This window comes from Rhipicephalus sanguineus, chromosome 5, assembly GCF_013339695.2.
Source record: "Rhipicephalus sanguineus isolate Rsan-2018 chromosome 5, BIME_Rsan_1.4, whole genome shotgun sequence".
NCBI lineage: Eukaryota > Metazoa > Arthropoda > Arachnida > Ixodida > Ixodidae > Rhipicephalus > Rhipicephalus sanguineus.
The window spans coordinates 164,863,645-164,881,775 of record NC_051180.1 but is presented as its reverse complement, the minus strand read 5'-3'; the positions used below and the strand labels follow the sequence as shown (position 1 = coordinate 164,881,775).

Below are 18,131 nucleotides of genomic sequence, written 5' to 3'. Positions count from 1 at the left end.
GACGAGAGTCTTGTATGCAGTTAATTTTGCGGTTGATGACGTACGACGCAATTTTCGCTTCAAAAATGCGAGCTTTTTTAGCGCGTTGCTGCACACATTTTCTATATATGTTTCCCAAGTTAAACTGTTTGTAATTGTAACACCTAAATACTTTACTTGATTGGTTTTTTTAATGTAAGCAGTATTAATAGTATAAGAAAATTCCAAGGGTTCTTTTTTGTTGCTAAATGTAATACACGCAGTCTTCGAAGTATTAAGCTTCAATCCCCATGTTTCACACCATACGCTAATTGAGTGCAACGTATCATTGAGTCGAACTTGGTCGGAATGGTCAGTCACATTAGCATATACCACACAATCGTCGGCAAACAGTCGGATCTTCACAGGCGAATGAACAGATAAATAAATGTCATTTATATAAACTAAGAACATTAAGGGGCCGAGTACCGAGCCTTGTGGCACTCCCGAGTGTACATCCAGTGTATCGGAAACACAATCATTGACCGCAACATACTGTTTCCTTGAGGACAAATAACATGCTATCCAACGAATGATATTGGGTTCAATGCCCATAGAATGCAGTTTGGTTACTAAATCAGCATGCGGAACAACATCAAACGCTTTGGAAAAGTCCAAAAATACTGCATCAATTTGACCCCTCATATTTACTACACTTAGAAAATCATCCGTTATCTCAGCCAACTGTGTTATAGTGGATAAACCAGCCCTAAAGCCATGTTGATTTGCATGAAGTAAATTATTATCCTCCAGATGTGTCATAATCGCTTTAAATAAAATATGTTCTAGCAGTTTACAAGCTGTGGATGTTAAAGAAACTGGTCTGTAATTATTTAATTCTAAAGGGGACCCAGACTTGTGAATCGGAACTATTCTTGCAGAGCGCCAGTCATCAGGTATCACACAGGATTCTAACGACTTTTTGTAAATTATATATAAGTACTCTGCTACCCAGATTGCATACCTGTTGAGAAAAACATTCGATATGTTGTCCGGACCTGGTGATTTTTTAATGTCTAAATTACGCAAGAGATTAAAAATGCCGTTCTTGCTTAAATTTACTTCGGACATCGAAGTACGAAGCATGTAAGGTTGTAAGTGTGCATGCGATGCTTTCAAAGTAAAAACAGATTGGAAGAACGCGTTGAATTCATTTGCAATAGTAAAAGGATCGTCAATGCTTATGCCAGACGTTCTGATCTCTGTGATGCCGCTCTTATCTTTAGATAAATATCGCCAGAATTTTCTTGGTTGCTCCGACATGAAAGAAGTCAAGGTGCAAGAAAAGAACTGGTCTCTTGCGGCACGCACTTTATCCTGAAAAGTGCGTACTAGGCTTGGAAGTACCTCCCTATCGCCACGTTTTCGAACTCGTTTTATTTTGCGTTTCATATGTATAAGGTTACGATCCATCCACGGGTACTCTCTGTTGATACGCTTTTTTTTTAAAGGAACGTACGTGTTTTCACAATGAATGACAATGTCTTTAAACTTTGACCACAGCTCATTAGCATCATTTAACTCAATAAAGGAAGGGAATAAGGATTCCATGTAACCAATGACCCCCTCATCATCCGCATGCGTATAGTCCCTCACTAATGTGTCGGAAGGTTTAACATAGGACCGTAAACTAGTAATAGGACACTCTAGCACAATTAACTGATGATCGGATATGCCATCCCTAACACTGACGGAGCAATCTGGAAGCGAGCCACTTGCAAACACAAGATCAAGTAAAGAAGAACTGGAAATTCTTGTAGCATCGGAAACCAACTGGGTTAAGGAAAACGTAAATGCCGTTTGTAGTAAGGATTCAGCACTTTTGACATCTTTGCCGTCATGAGAAAGGTTGCACCAGTTAATGCCGGGAAGGTTGAAGTCACCTGTTACAAGAATGTTCGAGCGCGAATTCGTATTTTGCAGCAAATAATCATATAATGCATCTAAGTATTCCGGAGGGGCATTTGGAGGACGATAGACACCTCCCAGTAATATAGTTTTACCAAAAAACTTTAGCTTGCACCATATGCTTTCGTGATCACTGATGTCATTTAAGCGAGTGAATTTAACGTTATTTTTAATTGCGATTGCAACTCCGCCACCCCTTGATCCTCTGTCTCTACGTATGAGCGTGTACGATGGAGGCACTATTTCTGAATTTTGAACATCTGAATGCAGCCAGGTTTCAGTGATCACTACGACATGCGGTTGATAAGTCAAAATTATATCTTCAAGGCTCTGTAACTTATTCAGTACACTGCGAGCATTTAGCGAAACAAGCCGGAGCGTCTTGATGGATTCTCGTCATTTTTTATCGCGTTTGCGTGTGTTCGTACGTGTGGAACGATAAGAGGATTGTTCGGGTTGAGAAGGCGCAGTGGACAACGCCACTCTGCAATTGCGCATTGCATCCCATATGTACAGCTTGCCATCTACTCTGAGTTTATCAAAACGAAGAGAAACCTTAGAGCCATTGCTTCTTTCCTCAGCGGCGGAGCGCCATAACTTTGATCGAATGTCCCGAACTTTTTTTGAAAAATCTTCCGATATGGCTATCTCTGTGCCCTTTAATTTGAAGCAGGCTGACATAACCTTAGTTTTGTCTATGTAGTTGAAAAATCTCAAAATAATAGGACGATGTCGCTGTTCGTGTTTTGGTCCTATACGGTGTATACGCTCTATAGAGTTTATTTCAACACCTAGAATTTTTCTGAAAATTTCTTCGTTAACTTTCCGCTCTAGTTCTTTTGAGTCCTCCCCTTGATCTTCCTTTACTCCATAAACTACAACGTTATTGCGACGACTTCTATTTTCGAGGTCATCTACCTTCTCGGCTAGCTCGAGAACTAGTTGGTTCGTGCTACTGCAAGCTTCATCCATTTTCTCCAACTTTTGCTCACACTTTTCAATTCGGCACAGTTCTTTTTCTATATTGGTAATCCTGGTTTGAATATTTTCGACTGCTGTTTCTACCTGTTTTAAATTAGTAGTCAGTGAAGCCAGAGTCTTATTTGTCTTTGTTTGCTCTTTCAAAATTTTCTGAAGCAACTGACTGCTTAACTGTGTCTCAGACTCTGAGTCAGAAGAGGGACCAGGATTCAACTCTATGTCACCGGACGTTAATAGTAGTAGCCTAATCACATGCAGACAGTCACACAATAGACCGAGCAAACACTGTGGGCTTGGCAACACCGTCAATGTGACCGAATCATCTCTAATAGAAGAAATTTGATACTTGTCACCAACCTGGACAAAAAGAATCGAGATCAGCATCCGTCTGCAACCGGTGTCACCAAGCCCACTGAAAGAATCTTGCAAGGGGCTCCCGTATTTATGCTTGAAATGGCCGCTATCCGATGATGTCACCGTGCTGATACGCTGGTACGTTTGATCCACGTGGGGCGTAGTTTCTTGAAGAATCCATGGCGGTGGTATGATGGCCAAGTCAGTCGGCGCATGCTCGTCTGAGGTCCGCTCGAATGTGGGATGAGTTGATCCCACGGCGAAATGCGCCCGCCAGGCGATCTGGACAAAAAGAATCGGGATCAGCATCCGTCTGCAACCGGTGTCACCAAGCCCACTGAAAGAATCTTGCAAGGGGCTCCCGTATTTATGCTTGAAATGGCCGCTATCCGATGATGTCACCGTGCTGATACGCTGGTACGTTTGATCCACGTGGGGCGTAGTTTCTTGAAGAATCCATGGCGGTGGTATGATGGCCAAGTCAGTCGGCGCATGCTCGTCTGAGGTCCGCTCGAATGTGGGATGAGTTGATCCCACGGCGAAATGCGCCCGCCAGGCGATCTGGACAAAAAGAATCGGGATCAGCATCCGTCTGCAACCGGTGTCACCAAGCCCACTGAAAGAATCTTGCAAGGGGCTCCCGTATTTATGCTTGAAATGGCCGCTATCCGATGATGTCACCGTGCTGATACGCTGGTACGTTTGATCCACGTGGGGCGTAGTTTCTTGAAGAATCCATGGCGGTGGTATGATGGCCAAGTCAGTCGGCGCATGCTCGTCTGAGGTCCGCTCGAATCGACTCGAATTTTGGTTTTGCGAGTGGGCTACTCATCAGTGATGTCATTTAAAGCACCGGATAACGAATAACCATGTCCACTGCCTGGGCATACCTTTTACTTTTTAGTCAAACTTTTCCTTCAGTGGCCGTAGTCTTCTCTTGCAAGTCCGGGCATACGTTTCCATTCTATTCCAAAGATTGAAAATAAGCCCTTTTCCATATCAGAGAACCATATGTCATCTTTATAAAGGCGTACAGATTAGATGCTATAGTAAGAAATATAAAGCGTGGTGAAAGGCAAATGACTGACACAACGGAAATGAAGCGGTGTACATACATCGTGTACAAATGCAAGCGGGCTAAATCGAGCAGACTGGAACAAAGACCGCGGTAAGTGTGCCTGCTCTGATCGCGCATTGCGGAAGACGATCTCGCAGGCAATTTTCTTCGCCGCTCGCTTTTGTGTCTTCTTGCACAGGCAGCGTTTACAGTGGGTACATTGAGCCGAATGACAAGCCGTCGAGGCGGTCTTTATCGCGCGAGCACACACATGTCTTCTGATATTCAAATGTAACGGGAACCGCACGGGTTTTATTCCGTGCCAGACAGTGACGAGCTCCGCCGAAATGGCCTCATTTGTGCCCAGCGCAAAACGTTAGAATGAGTCGATGGAAAGATAGAGGCTCGCTTCATTATGTCACTTCGTGTTGTAGAATTTTCTTTAAGCGAGATTTTGCGGTTGATGGTGTTGCGACGCTTTATTATCCGCATATGTTGATACATTTTTCATTCTGAATAACTTCAGCTTATAAGAACGATGACCTGGAGGGTTCGTAATGGCACGGCAGCATCATGAGTTGGGTTGAGTTGAATAAACCTTATTTGTCCAGCGGTTATTGCTGCTTTAGTAGAAGCACGACGCACCTATAGCATAAAAGAGACATATGTGCTAGAGTAGCAAACTCTGAATAGAGGAACTGGCGTTAAGAAACTTTCCTATTTTTAGCGCTACCATAAACTTCAAGACAGCTGAAAAGCAGTGGATTTTGGCGAAAATGGCGGCACTCTTACTATTCTAGAAGGTGGGATAGGTTGAACAAACAAGAGAAAGTGCCACAGACAGGCTGGCCGACGTTTCGATAGGGGGAGCTATCTTTCTCAAAGGCGCCTTGTCATACTTGGCGAGTTACTTTTAAGGGGGTTAGTGTTGACGTCATGTTCAGTGGTGGCACGTGTCGCTGTTGGTAATTCCTGTCCGGAAAGAAAAAAAAAAACTATAAAGCAGAAGAGTATACTCTTGCCCCATTTCAAGCAAGTTTGCAACGGCACTCAAGAATCTCATCTCGGAGATAAATGGAGTTCAAAAGGAGGAAAAACAAAAAAAAGAAGAAGAGGAAAGGGAGGCGAAGCGATAGCCACCAAAGGCATGATGAAGAAAAGAGCGGAGAACGAAAGAAACTTGGAAAAGCGGCAGAGGGGCGCCGAGTCCAGCTAACGCAAAGGCTGCAGAAGATGGTGGCGTCTCTATTTCCAAAAAGCCGCCTCTGAATTACAACAGGGGAGAAACAGGCGGCGCACTTTTAAAAGTCCAGATGTCGACTGTAAGTGATACTGGGAGGGGTGTTTGGAAAACACGTGTTTAATGGGTAAAGTCGTTGGCAGACATATGCATCAAGTGTCACCGTAGGTGGCTCGCTAAAGGGAATGGCCTCAATAGTTGGGCAGCTTGTCAACTAAGGTAAAGAAGAGAGAAGAAAAAAGGGTGAGGGGCAAACAATCGGAATGAGACGTGTAGAATTTCCTGGGGAGGCGAGGACTTTGACAATGCGGGGGCAGAAGTAATTATAAAAGCGGGGAAAGGGGAAATGTAACAGTGGTTCGAAGGTTCTAGAAAAAAAGTACATAAGAGTAGTATATGTATACATAATATATACACACATACATATACATATATAAGTAAAATTAAAAAAAAAATTAAAAGCACATTCCTAGTATATCATGTAGGCTAATCGAGATTCTATGTTGTGAATGGGATACTGGTCAAGGTGTTTTGAAGGCTCAGCGTATTTTATGTCTCTTAATATTATAAAAATTTTGCTAATGCTTTTAGTGATTCCAAGTTACGACGTGCTGTATTTATTTCTGATAGGTGTAGGGGTTGAAATTTGTGTATCAAATACAATCGGAAATTTGTTTCTAGAATGTAAAATTTTGCTTGATCAAAATTGTGGTCTTGTTGGTTGAAGTGGTGGCCACTGCTTTTGGTAAATTGTGCTTTGCGTCTGCGCATTTGATGTTCAGTATTAGATAAATTGGTTCTCTTGTTTCGCCTATATATTGTTTTTTACAGGTGGTATATTCAATACTGTAGATTAGGTTGTTTGAGGTGCAGCTGAAGTTCGATTTTACTTTGTGAATGTAATCCGATGCTGTGCTTTTTACGCTGGTGGCCGGCTGTATATGTCTGCATGTAGAGCATCTGGAGCGACCTCAGGGACCAGATGCTGGCGTAGTTCTTGTTTTGAGTTTTGCATGAAAGAGCATGTCCTTAAAGTTGGCATTGCGTCTGTAGGCGACCATATGCGGTTCGGGGAAGATTTTTCTAAAGTTTCTGGTTGGTTGTTAGTATTGGATAGTATTTTGTGAGGATGTTGTTTATGTTCGGATAGTATCTTGTGAGTATGTTGTTTAATATCGGAAGTGCGTTTGAAAATTACGTAGTGAAAAGAGGCGTTGTGGCTGTTGTGGTTTTAGGGTATGGTTTGAGTGTCTCAGCGCTGCCTAGTTTTAGCGCTTCCTTATAAATCTTACAAAGGAATGCATTGGGATGGCTTCTATTTGCTAGTGTTCCTTTTAGGGTGGTAAGTCTGTTTATGTAATCCTCGTTTTCTGCGCGCATGCGACGTAACCTTGTTGCCTGGCTCTTGAAAATGCCCTGTTTACAATGGTTCGTGTGGTGGCTTGTATATTCTAGCTATTATTGCTTGCAAGTGGTTTTTTTATATAGCGTTGTCATTATTATGCCATTCTCGAAATATATGATTGTGTCAAGAAAGTTGATGCGCTCAGCTGAGGTCTCGGACGTGAACTGAGTTTAGGAGCGACGTAAATTTAGCTAGATTGTCTCTGCCATGACCCCATATTATAATTATGTCATCAATGTACCGAAGGTATGTGTGGGGTTTGTCTGCGAAACGAGACAGAAAGTCTGTTTCCAGCATTCCCATGAATATGTTTGCATAAGTGGGCGCAAAGGGGTACCTATGCTTGTTCCTTGTATTTTAAGGTAGTATTTTTCTTCAAGTTCAATATAGTTATGTGATAGTACTAGTTCGAGTAGTGATAAATGCCCTTCGGTAGAATGCTGTGCATTATGTTGGGATAAGGATTGCTTTATTGAAGTTAAGCCATCTGGGATCGGAATATTCGTGTACAAGGCGGTAACGTCTACAGTGCGGCGAAAATGGCGTTTTGCGGTAGTATGGCTTTGTTATTAATTTCTTCTATTATTCGCAGTAGGTGCTGGGTATCTTGCACAAATAAAGGAAATGTCTTTAGAATGTCACCGAGAAAGTGGTTCAGGAATTCTGAGAGGCTCTGGTTTGGGGTGGTGTTGCAATACTATTGGGCACCCTGGAATATTGGCAGTGTGCAATTTGGTGGATGGTACTTTCTGAATTTTTGGAGGAAGTAAAACCGCCTTTGGGGCTGCTTTCGCTTTGCTGTACTGCTTCTCCCATCCCTCTTCTTCTTCTTTTTTTCCCTCTTTTTCATCACCCCTTATCTCCGAGATCACATTCTTGAGTGCCGTTGCAAACTTGCTTGAAATGGGACAAGGGTTATACTCTTCCGCTTTATCGTTTTTTTTTCTTTCCAGACAGCAATTGCCAACAGCGACAAGCGCCACCGCTGGACATGACGTCAACACCAACCCCCTTAAAACTAACATGCCAAGGATGACAAGGCGCCTTTGACAAAATAGGTTCCCCTGTCGAAACGTCGGCCAGCTTGTCTGAGGCACTTTCTTCTGTTTGTTCAACCTAATCTCACTCCGTTTTCCGTCTGTCGGCTCCCATCTTGACTTGGGGTATTCTAGAAGGTGTAATTTATTCATGCAAGTTTTACAAAACTGTCTTGTTTGTAATACTTCCTACTTAAACGTTTTTTATATTAAAACAAATCAGTCATTAAAATTCATGCTCTTGACATGACAGGCAGTTGATTTAAAGTGTGTACAAAATATCTCGAGCCCATGAAAACTAACATGTCTTGAATGCCTTGAAGGCTACATGTCTTGTAAAGCCTCTCCATTGACTTGAATTTTGAACACACCGTTTTTGCTGTGTAAATACGAACCAGCAGATGCAAGGCGCAAATGTCCCCCTGCCTTGCTGTTTCTACGTATACAAGATGAGATGTCCAAGGAGATTTCAATCGAGTTGCTATTGTTTTCGTATTGTCGAGATGTGGATGTAGGGGAGAAACATTTACGTCACAAAGTTTTGAGTTCGTACGCGTTTGCGTTTCAAATAAGGCATTTCGGAGGAAAAAAATATAGGCCATCACGTAAAAGCTAGACTGAATTCGCTCTGCCCGTACATACACATAGACACGCTCGACGTGACGCTAAATCGCAACCGTCCATCAAACAAGTACTTTCGTTTTGTTTCGTTTGAAAACAGTGACCAAGCCAAATGTAAAACGTGATCGTCCTATTTATATGGTTATTTCTGCTTATGTGATGCAGTTGCCCGTTGAACGCAGGAAGAGGCGCCATTTTGCAAGTTTATTTCCACGAAGAGTCGGGAGGTCTATTCCGGGGACTGTCATCGATCGCTGGCGCCCGATCTCCAGCCGATAAAAACGGAAGCCCTATTCGATGCACGGATGTCAGGGAGCACGATGGGAGGCACCGAATCTCTCGGTGCTCCTGTGTAAAGACGATGCGCAAATGACCCACGTGGTGTTGAACTTAAAGTGACATAGCGTACTGTGTCGGCTGCATTAGGCGATGCTTCCGGTGACGGGGCAGGGCTACGAGAAGAATATTAAATAAAGCCCTGCCTGTGTGTCGGGGCGTGCTGTTTAATAGAAGTTCCCATTGTTCGCATTTGTCATGATGTCGTCGTGTCTGTAAGTGCTTAATCGGTGACTGAGATTCTGCTAAAGGACCGTGAACAGCGAACACGCTGAGTTGCCTGGCCTCAGTAGGGAAGTTTTGCGATGGGAAAAGTGTAAACCGCGTTTACAGTAGTGGTCGCGCTTTTAACTGGTATTTCGGTGATAAATTTCTGTTGCTTCTTGAGCAATGTTGACATTTTGTTATAGGCCGTATCTGCGAGCACTTGTATATCGGAGTGTACATTTGTAATAACTTATTTCGAAAAGATGTTCGGACTATCACGGTGAAAGAAGAAATGAAAAAGGTAGCTGGATACGTACGAGATCTACTTCCAAAAATTCGAACATCTTTAATTATGAGGTGATTTTTGGCAACATGTTATAGTGCGTGTAATGGGGGGCTGCATCTCCTCCACGTTGCACGTGAGCCTATATGTTCACGATCACTATATTACATCTTTAGGCCCACACACCTTACCTTGACCCCACGCGAGTGCCAACCCGTATTTTGAAACCAGTTCGGAGGCCCGCGTATCGTGTGCGACCAGAAGCGCAACCTATAAATGATACGATTTTTGAAGGGAGGTTATCCAAATATGATTATTTAGAAAAAAAACCTCTTTTTTGCAGCGGGCAATGTCTTGCAGTATAGTAGCACTTCTAGGGACACCACCGGTAACCTGACGAGCGCTTGGAGCCGGACTCAGGAGGCCTTTTTCTCGCCGTGGGAGCTGATGTTTCAGTTGATTTGATGCACATGCATCTGTTAAACGAACCTAATGCCACAGTCCTTCACTCCTTGCTTAATTAATCAGAGCTATAGATTATGCGCGACTGGAAGTATCTGTGAAAGTTGAGGTTGAAAGGAGGCACCAATTAATAAGACGAAGACTAGAAAATAATAGTTATTCCAGTTGATACAGGTTCCTCCGGTGTAACTCATGTCCTTGTGGTGAAACGTGATTAGAAATACTGACGTACTAGGTTTTTCTTTTTTGCATTACGGTCGAGAATGTTCAACGCAGGAGGCACAGACCACCCGGAAGGTTGTCAGTGAGGACTGCAGCGGAGCTCGCCTAATCGTTGTAACTTCATAGATGTTTGCTGCCATGAGTGGCTTCGGTTGACGCTCCGGAGATTGTTTGTTAAAGAAGAATATTGAGCGATCATTTGCAATGATGAAAAGTGTTACGTATCCAAGGTGGCAGGCAAACAACGAATGCTGCAATATAGGCGTTACTTATTCTGCCCTATCATGAAATGGCCTTTTATTTTAAATTCCATCGGATGCGCATAATTTTGTTTTAAGCATTGTGAGGGAGAGCTAAGGAAAGAATGCTATCCTTGCCGTATAACTTGGTGCTCATCAATATAAACGACAACTTACTAAGGCGACACGCCTCCCTTCTATATTTATTTCAAGGGGGTCCCAATTTCATACTCGCACAAAAAAAATCCTGATAAGTCTGAAAATTTCTTATGAGCAGAAGTGAAGGCATGTATCTACCGAAATTTAAGGCACACACATAACGAAGACACATAAGCGATGCCACAGGTGGTATCTGATTTTATGGCACGCCTTAATTTACGGCAAACTAGGTCCTTCAGCGAATACCAACTAGGCGAAAATACAGTTATGCATAACGCCTCGGCTACCACGAGGTCTTCGCCCCTGTGGTATTTGTAAAAAAATATTGACCCTGGCTACCCGGTCAACCTGAAAGTCGTGTACGGCTAGTCAATGTTTACCAGCAATATGATTAACTGTAGAAACAGCGCTAAAAGACGGGACGATCGAGGAAAGGACACAAACAACGGCGCTGACTAACAACCAAATGTGTTTTATTCTTCCAGTCTGCATTTATATACTCGGCCACAATCTCAACGAAGCAAAAGGCAAAGAAACATAGAAAAAGATGATTAGCCTGCGCAGAGGCCAAAAAATCCTCAAACAGACAGAAACGTTAACTCCTTCGGAAGGAGGGAGATCGAGGGGAGGCTGACACATGCCTCTCCGCCATTATAGATATGATACGCTTCAGAAATGACACGCGCCCGTTCATCATGGTACTTCGACAGGAAAATGGAATCTTTAAAAGATGGCTGGCAACCACATTCATTCATGACGGCAACTTCAACGAAGTGAAAGGAGTGGTTCTTACGAAGGTGAAAACAAGGGCTGTTCAGCTATGCGAAAAAGCAGGACTTGCAAAATTGGCATCATCCGTGAAGGCGTGCAAAGGAACCAGCCTTTCAGCCTTCTTCAGCGCCAAGACTCACAAGGAACTTTGCCCGTTCCGGGCGATCGTTTCTGAGCGCGGAACCTGGCAACGAGAAGTTGGTGTGTTCCTGCAAAGGTTTTTGTGCCTCCTTGACATCGACGACCCTTTCCTCATAAGGACACCAGGTACCGTTTCTGCCTTTCTCCGGGATGACTGTCCAGTGGGTGCTTGTGCTTTTTCGGTGGATGTCAAGGACTTATATTATTTGTTACCTCAGAATGATGTGTGTGCTGAAGTTGGTAATTGCATTGACAGATACGGTGTTGTTAAGTTTCAGAACGCATGTGGAATCACTGTAGACAAGTTTTTAGAGTTTTTAAAGTTTTACATGCAATCGACCTTCATCAGTTTCGACGATAAGCTTTTTATTCAACGGAAAGGAGTCTGCATAGGCTCATGCATCGCCCCTGTTCTCAGTGACATTCTACTAGCCAGCTATGACTGTAACCTCGAGAGCAAGCTCAGACAGATTAGCACGGTAAAGGTGATGCGATACGTGGACGACTTTTTAATTTTTTATAGCACTAACTCTCATGACCTGCAGCCTGCTGCGCCAATTTTTGACGTGTTCCTCGCGGAATTAAGTCTATTTGAATTGACAACTGAGCATCCTTCAGACAATAGGCTACGCTTCTTGGACTTGGAACTTTCGTTCTCAAACAGCCATGTATGTTGGTGTTATGCGCCTAGGTCTCAAAAGAGCCTTCTCCCCTTTTCTTCTGCGCATTCAAAAATTGTCAAGCGCGGTATTGCAAGGGCTTGCATAAAGGCGGCGCTTGAGAGGTCCTGTGACCGCCAAGTCGAAGCGAGCTTTTGTTCTCAAGTACCACGCCTGAAGCTTGCAGGTTTTCCAGGAACGCTTTTGACCAGTATCGCAGAAAGCCTCGTGTCTGGTTTTAAAAGCAAGTGATCACCTGCTGTTCAATCAGTGACACACCCGCAGAAGAAAGTAGTGGTTATTCCTTATGTGCACAAGGTGGCACATAATCTGAAGAAAGTGGTCAGCAGGGCAGGCGTTAGACTGTTGTTTTCTGCCAAAAATAAGCTTGGTAGCCTGTGTCAGCAAGTAAATCGAGAGACCAAGACGAAAAGATGCAGCAAAAAGCATCGCCAGAAGTGTGTTGAATGTTGCGATAGTGTTGTGTATAAGATACCTCTTTGTTGCGGCCGTTACTATGTCGGCCAAACGGGGCGGTGCGCTAATGACCGCATGCGCGAGCATGCGAACAACGTCCGTAAACAAGCCAGAGATAGTCAATTGTCGCTTCACTGTAATGAATGTGGTTGCCAGCCATCTTTTAAAGATTCCATTTTCCTGTCGAAGTACCATGATGAACGGGCGCGTGTCATTTCTGAAGCGTATCATATCTATAATGGCGGAGAGGCATGTGTCAGCCTCCCCTCGATCTCCCTCCTTCCGAAGGAGTTAACGTTTCTGTCTGTTTGAGGATTTTTTGGCCTCTGCGCAGGCTAATCATCTTTTTCTATATTTCTTTGCCTTTTGCTTCGTTGAGATTGTGGCCTGTTGTAGCTTTAGTACACGGGAGCCTACTTGGCAGGGCACATGTTTATTGCAACTTGCAATACAACGGAATGAATCTCACGCGCACACGTGGCGGTCTTATAAGCTAACAGAACTAACAGTGACGTAAGAGAGCCAACTCTTACATGTGCATCTTATCTTAGGTACGACACGCCAAGCAACGAGTGACGTCAGAGCATGACTAACGCACGTTCTATCTTAAGTGGAATAACACAACACTCCCTTCCCCCCCAAGTGTTTTTAGTAACGGTCCGGCGGTCGTCTTTGTCGGGTGCTGCGTCGAAGTTCCGGTTGGGAAAGTTGAGGCTCGCCCCCGCTGCAGTCCCCGCCTGGCGATGAAGTGTCCGGTAGGTGGACCGGTTCTTTGTTGGCATCGTCTGCCTGCTCATCGACTTGCTCGGCGTCAGACGTCTCTCGTGCACCATCGATGGGTACAGGGGAACCTAAAGACCTGCGAGACATAACGGCTTGACTGCATGCTGGAAATTCGGGGTTTGCAGACGGCACCTGAACCGATGGCGGGAAGCACTCCTGGAATGTTCGTGGTCTCATATGATCAACATGCACGTATCTTTCCTCGTTCCCTATCCCTATCACATAAGTGCTTAAACTAACGCGTTTGTTTACCTTACCGCTCAACCACTCTCCTTCCCCGGGGCGTAGTCCTTGCACGAGGACGTCTTCTCCTTCCTCGAAGTCTCTCCAAGCTCCCCGTCCCCGATTGGCCGACTGCCTTGTTCGCTGCAGTTTTTCTTTCATTCTTTGCTCGATATCTGGATGGAGAAGGCTCAATCTGGTTCTAGGTTTCCACGATAAGAACAGCTGGGCCGGCGTCTCTTCAGTAACACCCGTTGGCGTGTTCCTGTAATTGAATAGGAACTGGTCGATCCGGTGCTGGAGAGACTTCGTCTGCCCATTCCTCTGCTCGTCCATGACCTGCTTAAGATTTTCTTTCAACGTCTGTACACAACGCTCCGCGCTGCTGTTCGATGCCGGGTGATAAGGCGGCGATTTTGTGTGCCGGATGCCATTCCGTCTCATGAACGTCTCGAAAAGTTCCGAGGTAAATTGCGGGCCATTGTCTGTTACCACTTCTTCCGGTAATCCGTACGCTGCAAATACTGTGCGCAGTTTTTCTATTGTCTTTTCGCTGCTAGTTGACCTCATCAGAAACACTTCAACCCACTTGGAGTAGGAATCAACAAGCACTAGAAACCAATGCTGATCTCGATGAGCGAAATCTAAGTGCACACGCTCCCACCGGCGCCGCGCCGCTCCCCATGACATCACCGGAACTTTGGGCGCCGCATTTTGCGTCAACTGGCATGTTACACACTCTTTCACTTTTTGCTCAACATCCTGCGTAAGGCGAGGCCACCACACGTGGCTTCTAGACAGCATTTTCATACGGGCCATTCCAGGATGGCCCTCATGCAACAGTGATAGCACTTTTTCGCGGAGAGACAATGGCACTATCACTCGGTTTCCCCACGTCACACAATCTCGGTCCACCGAAAGCTCGCTGCGTCGCACAAAATAGGGTGCCAGAGCGTCGTCAGACACCTTTGAAGGCCAACCGTTTTGCGTGTAAAACAACACTTTTGATAACAGGCTGTCTTTTCTCGTTTCCCCTCTGATGTGTTCTGCGGAGAGTGGGAGCCCATCTAGCATAGAAAAAGCTATGTACTCCGACACGTCATCCGAGTTCCTAAGCGGCAGGCGTGAAAGTGCGCCTGCATTGCCGATATCCCATGATTTGCGATAAACCCATTTGTAGTCATAAGCAGCAATCTGCAGGGCCCATCGCTGCACGCGTGCTGCCGACATAGCAGGAATTGGCCTATCCTGTCCCAATAATCCCGCCAAGGGTTGATGATCAGAGTATATTCCAAATTTTCGCCCAAAAAGGTACTTGTGAAACTTCTTTAGCCCGTACACTACAGCCAGTGCTTCTTTTTCGATATGGGCGTATGCCTGCTCTGTTTTAGTGAGAGTTCTAGAGGCAAAAGCGATTGGCCTTTCTTCTGAGCCTACCTTGTGAAAAAGGACTGCCCCTAGACCATACGCAGATGCGTCACAAACGAGCCCTAGCTCCTTTGAAGGGTCATAGTAGGTGAGTACAGACGTACTCAGCAACCAGCTCTTGGATGCTTTGAAAGCTTTTTCGGTGGCCTCCGTCCATTTCCACTTGGTACTCTCAGCTAGCAAGTCATGCAATGGTTTAAGCTGTGCCGACATGTTTGGTACAAACTTCCCATAGAAATTTAACAAGCCTAAGTAAGCTCTCAGCTCATTCTTGTTTTTTGGAGTTGGTGCTTCTTTGATAGCCCGCACCTTGTCCTCTGAAGGGCGGATTCCGCTTTCGTCAATCACGTGACCCAAATGTGTCACCGACTTTTCAAAAAACTTGCATTTTTCTTTCCGCAATCTCACCCCCCGTTCCTTGAACCTTGTCAGCACAGCTTGCACTCTATCATAACATTCTTCCATCGTTTCCCCCGCGATTAACACATCATCAAGATAACATGACACTCTGTCCAAACCCTTCAACATGTCATCCATTACCGCTTGGAAAATGGATGGAGCACTTGTTATACCGTACGGCATACGTGTGTATTGAAAAAGCCCTAGGTGAGTGTTCACAGTTACCAAGGGTTGCGACTCGGGATGCAACTGCAATTGTTGGTACGCTGTCGACAGGTCAAGGACAGTAAAACACTTGCATCCATGCAACGCTACAAAAGTATCTTCCAATGTTGGGAGAGGGTAATAATCAGTTCTCAGACAACGGTTCAAAGTCACTTTGTAGTCTCCGCATATTCGCACTTTGTTGTTGGCCTTGGGGACAACTACTAGAGGCGTTGCCCATTCACTGTGTTTTACTGGAACCAGCACTCCAGATTCCACTAGTGAATGTAACTCTGATGCTACTGCGTCCCTGAGTGCGAATGGCACCGGGGGATGCTTGCAGAAAACGGGTGTACAGTTGTCTTTTAGCACCAGTTTGACCGACGTGTCAGCTATCAGTCCTAGTGACGGATTAAACACTTCCGAAAACTTTTTGATGAGTGCGGCTGATCCATCAACTGTGTTTGATCTCTCAAAGTTGATATTACACACGCTAGACCAATTCAGCTTCAAAGCCTCTAGCCAGTTGCGGCCCAACAACAAAGTGTCACAATCTTTTTCTGTTCGAACTACAATTAACGGCAAGGTCGCGGTTTGCCCATCGTGCTCTACACGCACCGTCAACTCCCCGGCAATTTTAAGTGCCGAACCCCCATAGGTTTTTAACAGTAAAGTACATCTTTCTAGGGGTACCTCCGGCCAGTACCGTCTGTACAATTTTTCCGGCACAATAGACACAGATGCCCCGGTATCAACCTGCATAGTGACAATTCTGCCTGCTATCTTAACTTTCACAACGTAGCCACCGTAACTACTCCGACATGAAAAAATATGACTAAGCAAGGCATAGTTCTCACCACTTTTATCGTCCCAGTCACCGGAGTCTTCTAAGCCAGTGCTCTCTTCAAGAGAGTGCACCGAACGTGGCGTTGTTCTGCAGACCCTTGCCAGGTGTCCCATCTTTTTGCAGGCGTGACATCGAAATTTGCGAAAGGGGCAGGTGGCGGCGTCATGCGTTGCTCCGCACCGGGAACAGTCCGTTGTCGCGGCATGCCGCTCCGTGTTTTTGCTCGCGACCTTTCTTGTCCCACTGGTCCGTTGTGGGTGTTGCTGTACCAGGTTCAGCAACCATATATATATATAAATGCAGACTGGAAGAATAAAACACATTTGGTTGTTAGTCAGCGCCGTTGTTTGTGTCCTTTCCTCGATCGTCCCGTCTTTTAGCGCTGTTTCTACAGTTAATCATGAACCAACCAGCCCAAATGCGTACCTTATTGCAGCAATATGCTTTTCAATGTTTCAGCGCGGCTATTGCTAGAGGTATGTGCGAATACCGAGCTCCGTTACTTTCGTTCGACCACTGCAGCGTCAATCTTCATAAGAGAGCAAACGCTTTAACAAGTGCACTCAGCACGGCATAAATATTATAGCATATGAAGAATGCTGGATACATCGAGAATGTTCTTGCTAGGCGCAGGATGTCAGCATTCATCGAGCGTAAACAAGGCATTCTATGACATCGAATATGGTGCCTCTTTCATGACGTATTGACTGACCCTGGCCTTTGCTTCGATCAACGAGATATATCTAGCTATGCGATTGGGGACCGAATACAGAGAGTAAGTTGCGTAAACCGGATGAAGGCAAAATCTATTTGAGGGGTTCAGCGACCGCCGGGGATGAGAAAGCACAATGAACAAATAAGAACATCCAGTAGTGCACTGAACTCTGATCTTGGGGATGAAACTTGATCGAATCCGAAGCCACCCTCTTGCATCGATCTCGCAACGCCGGAGATATGTACCTGGGTCAGCCGCCACGACAGCTAACGCATCGCAAATGACGACGGGCATATTAGGTTTCTACTTATTTTGTTGGGTGTCACGTGCCAATGAGGAATTCTGTTGCCGCCCGAGGAAACGTAAGGTCCTTGAGCAATGCCTCTTCAATCTATAGTTTCTGAACGTACATGTTTATAAGATCTGCGTTCATATTATTCAAACGGAAATAGTTGATATAGAAAATGCAGTTATAAACTTATGATATTCACTTATGACGAAGAATTGCATCAGTCGTTCACGTGGCTGTGAATGCTCTACCGTATATCGTGGTTGAAAGACCGCCGACTTTGTTATATCACATGGTTTCTCTAAGATCCCGTGAAAGTTGCCGAAACTTGCAGATGCTACAAGAAATTTATCAGGAAATATTGACATTTTACATGGTGTCACAAAACGTTGGCCCAAACTTCATTTCTTGAGCTCAAACCTGGCAGTATAGATATCTGTAGCCAGCAATACCGGCGCAAAAATACGCTGCGATGCGCCTTATGACACAAGTCGGCCGATGAGTCGTTTGGTGTATCTGTACATACATAGTAGAAAAAAGAAAGAACGAGCGGCAATTTTGTCCAAATGTGCAGACCGGGACCGGGTCAATATGTTAGAGGCGGTCTTCCTACGTGCCCTTTTCCTTTTCACAGCCAAGCTGCTGTAGCTCGCCGTAGTCTGTATGG

At 44.9% G+C, this 18,131-nt stretch overlaps 1 protein-coding gene across 1 annotated transcript; it reads right to left on the bottom strand.

The window, feature by feature from the left end:
* Window positions 1-13,225: 13,225 nt before the first annotated feature.
* Window positions 13,226-14,272, bottom strand: LOC125758650 (uncharacterized protein K02A2.6-like). The gene has a single exon (XM_049416074.1). It carries the CDS (start codon window positions 14,270-14,272, stop codon window positions 13,226-13,228), a length of 1,047 nt encoding a protein of 348 aa, XP_049272031.1.
* Between the last annotated feature and the right edge of the window lie 3,859 nt (window positions 14,273-18,131).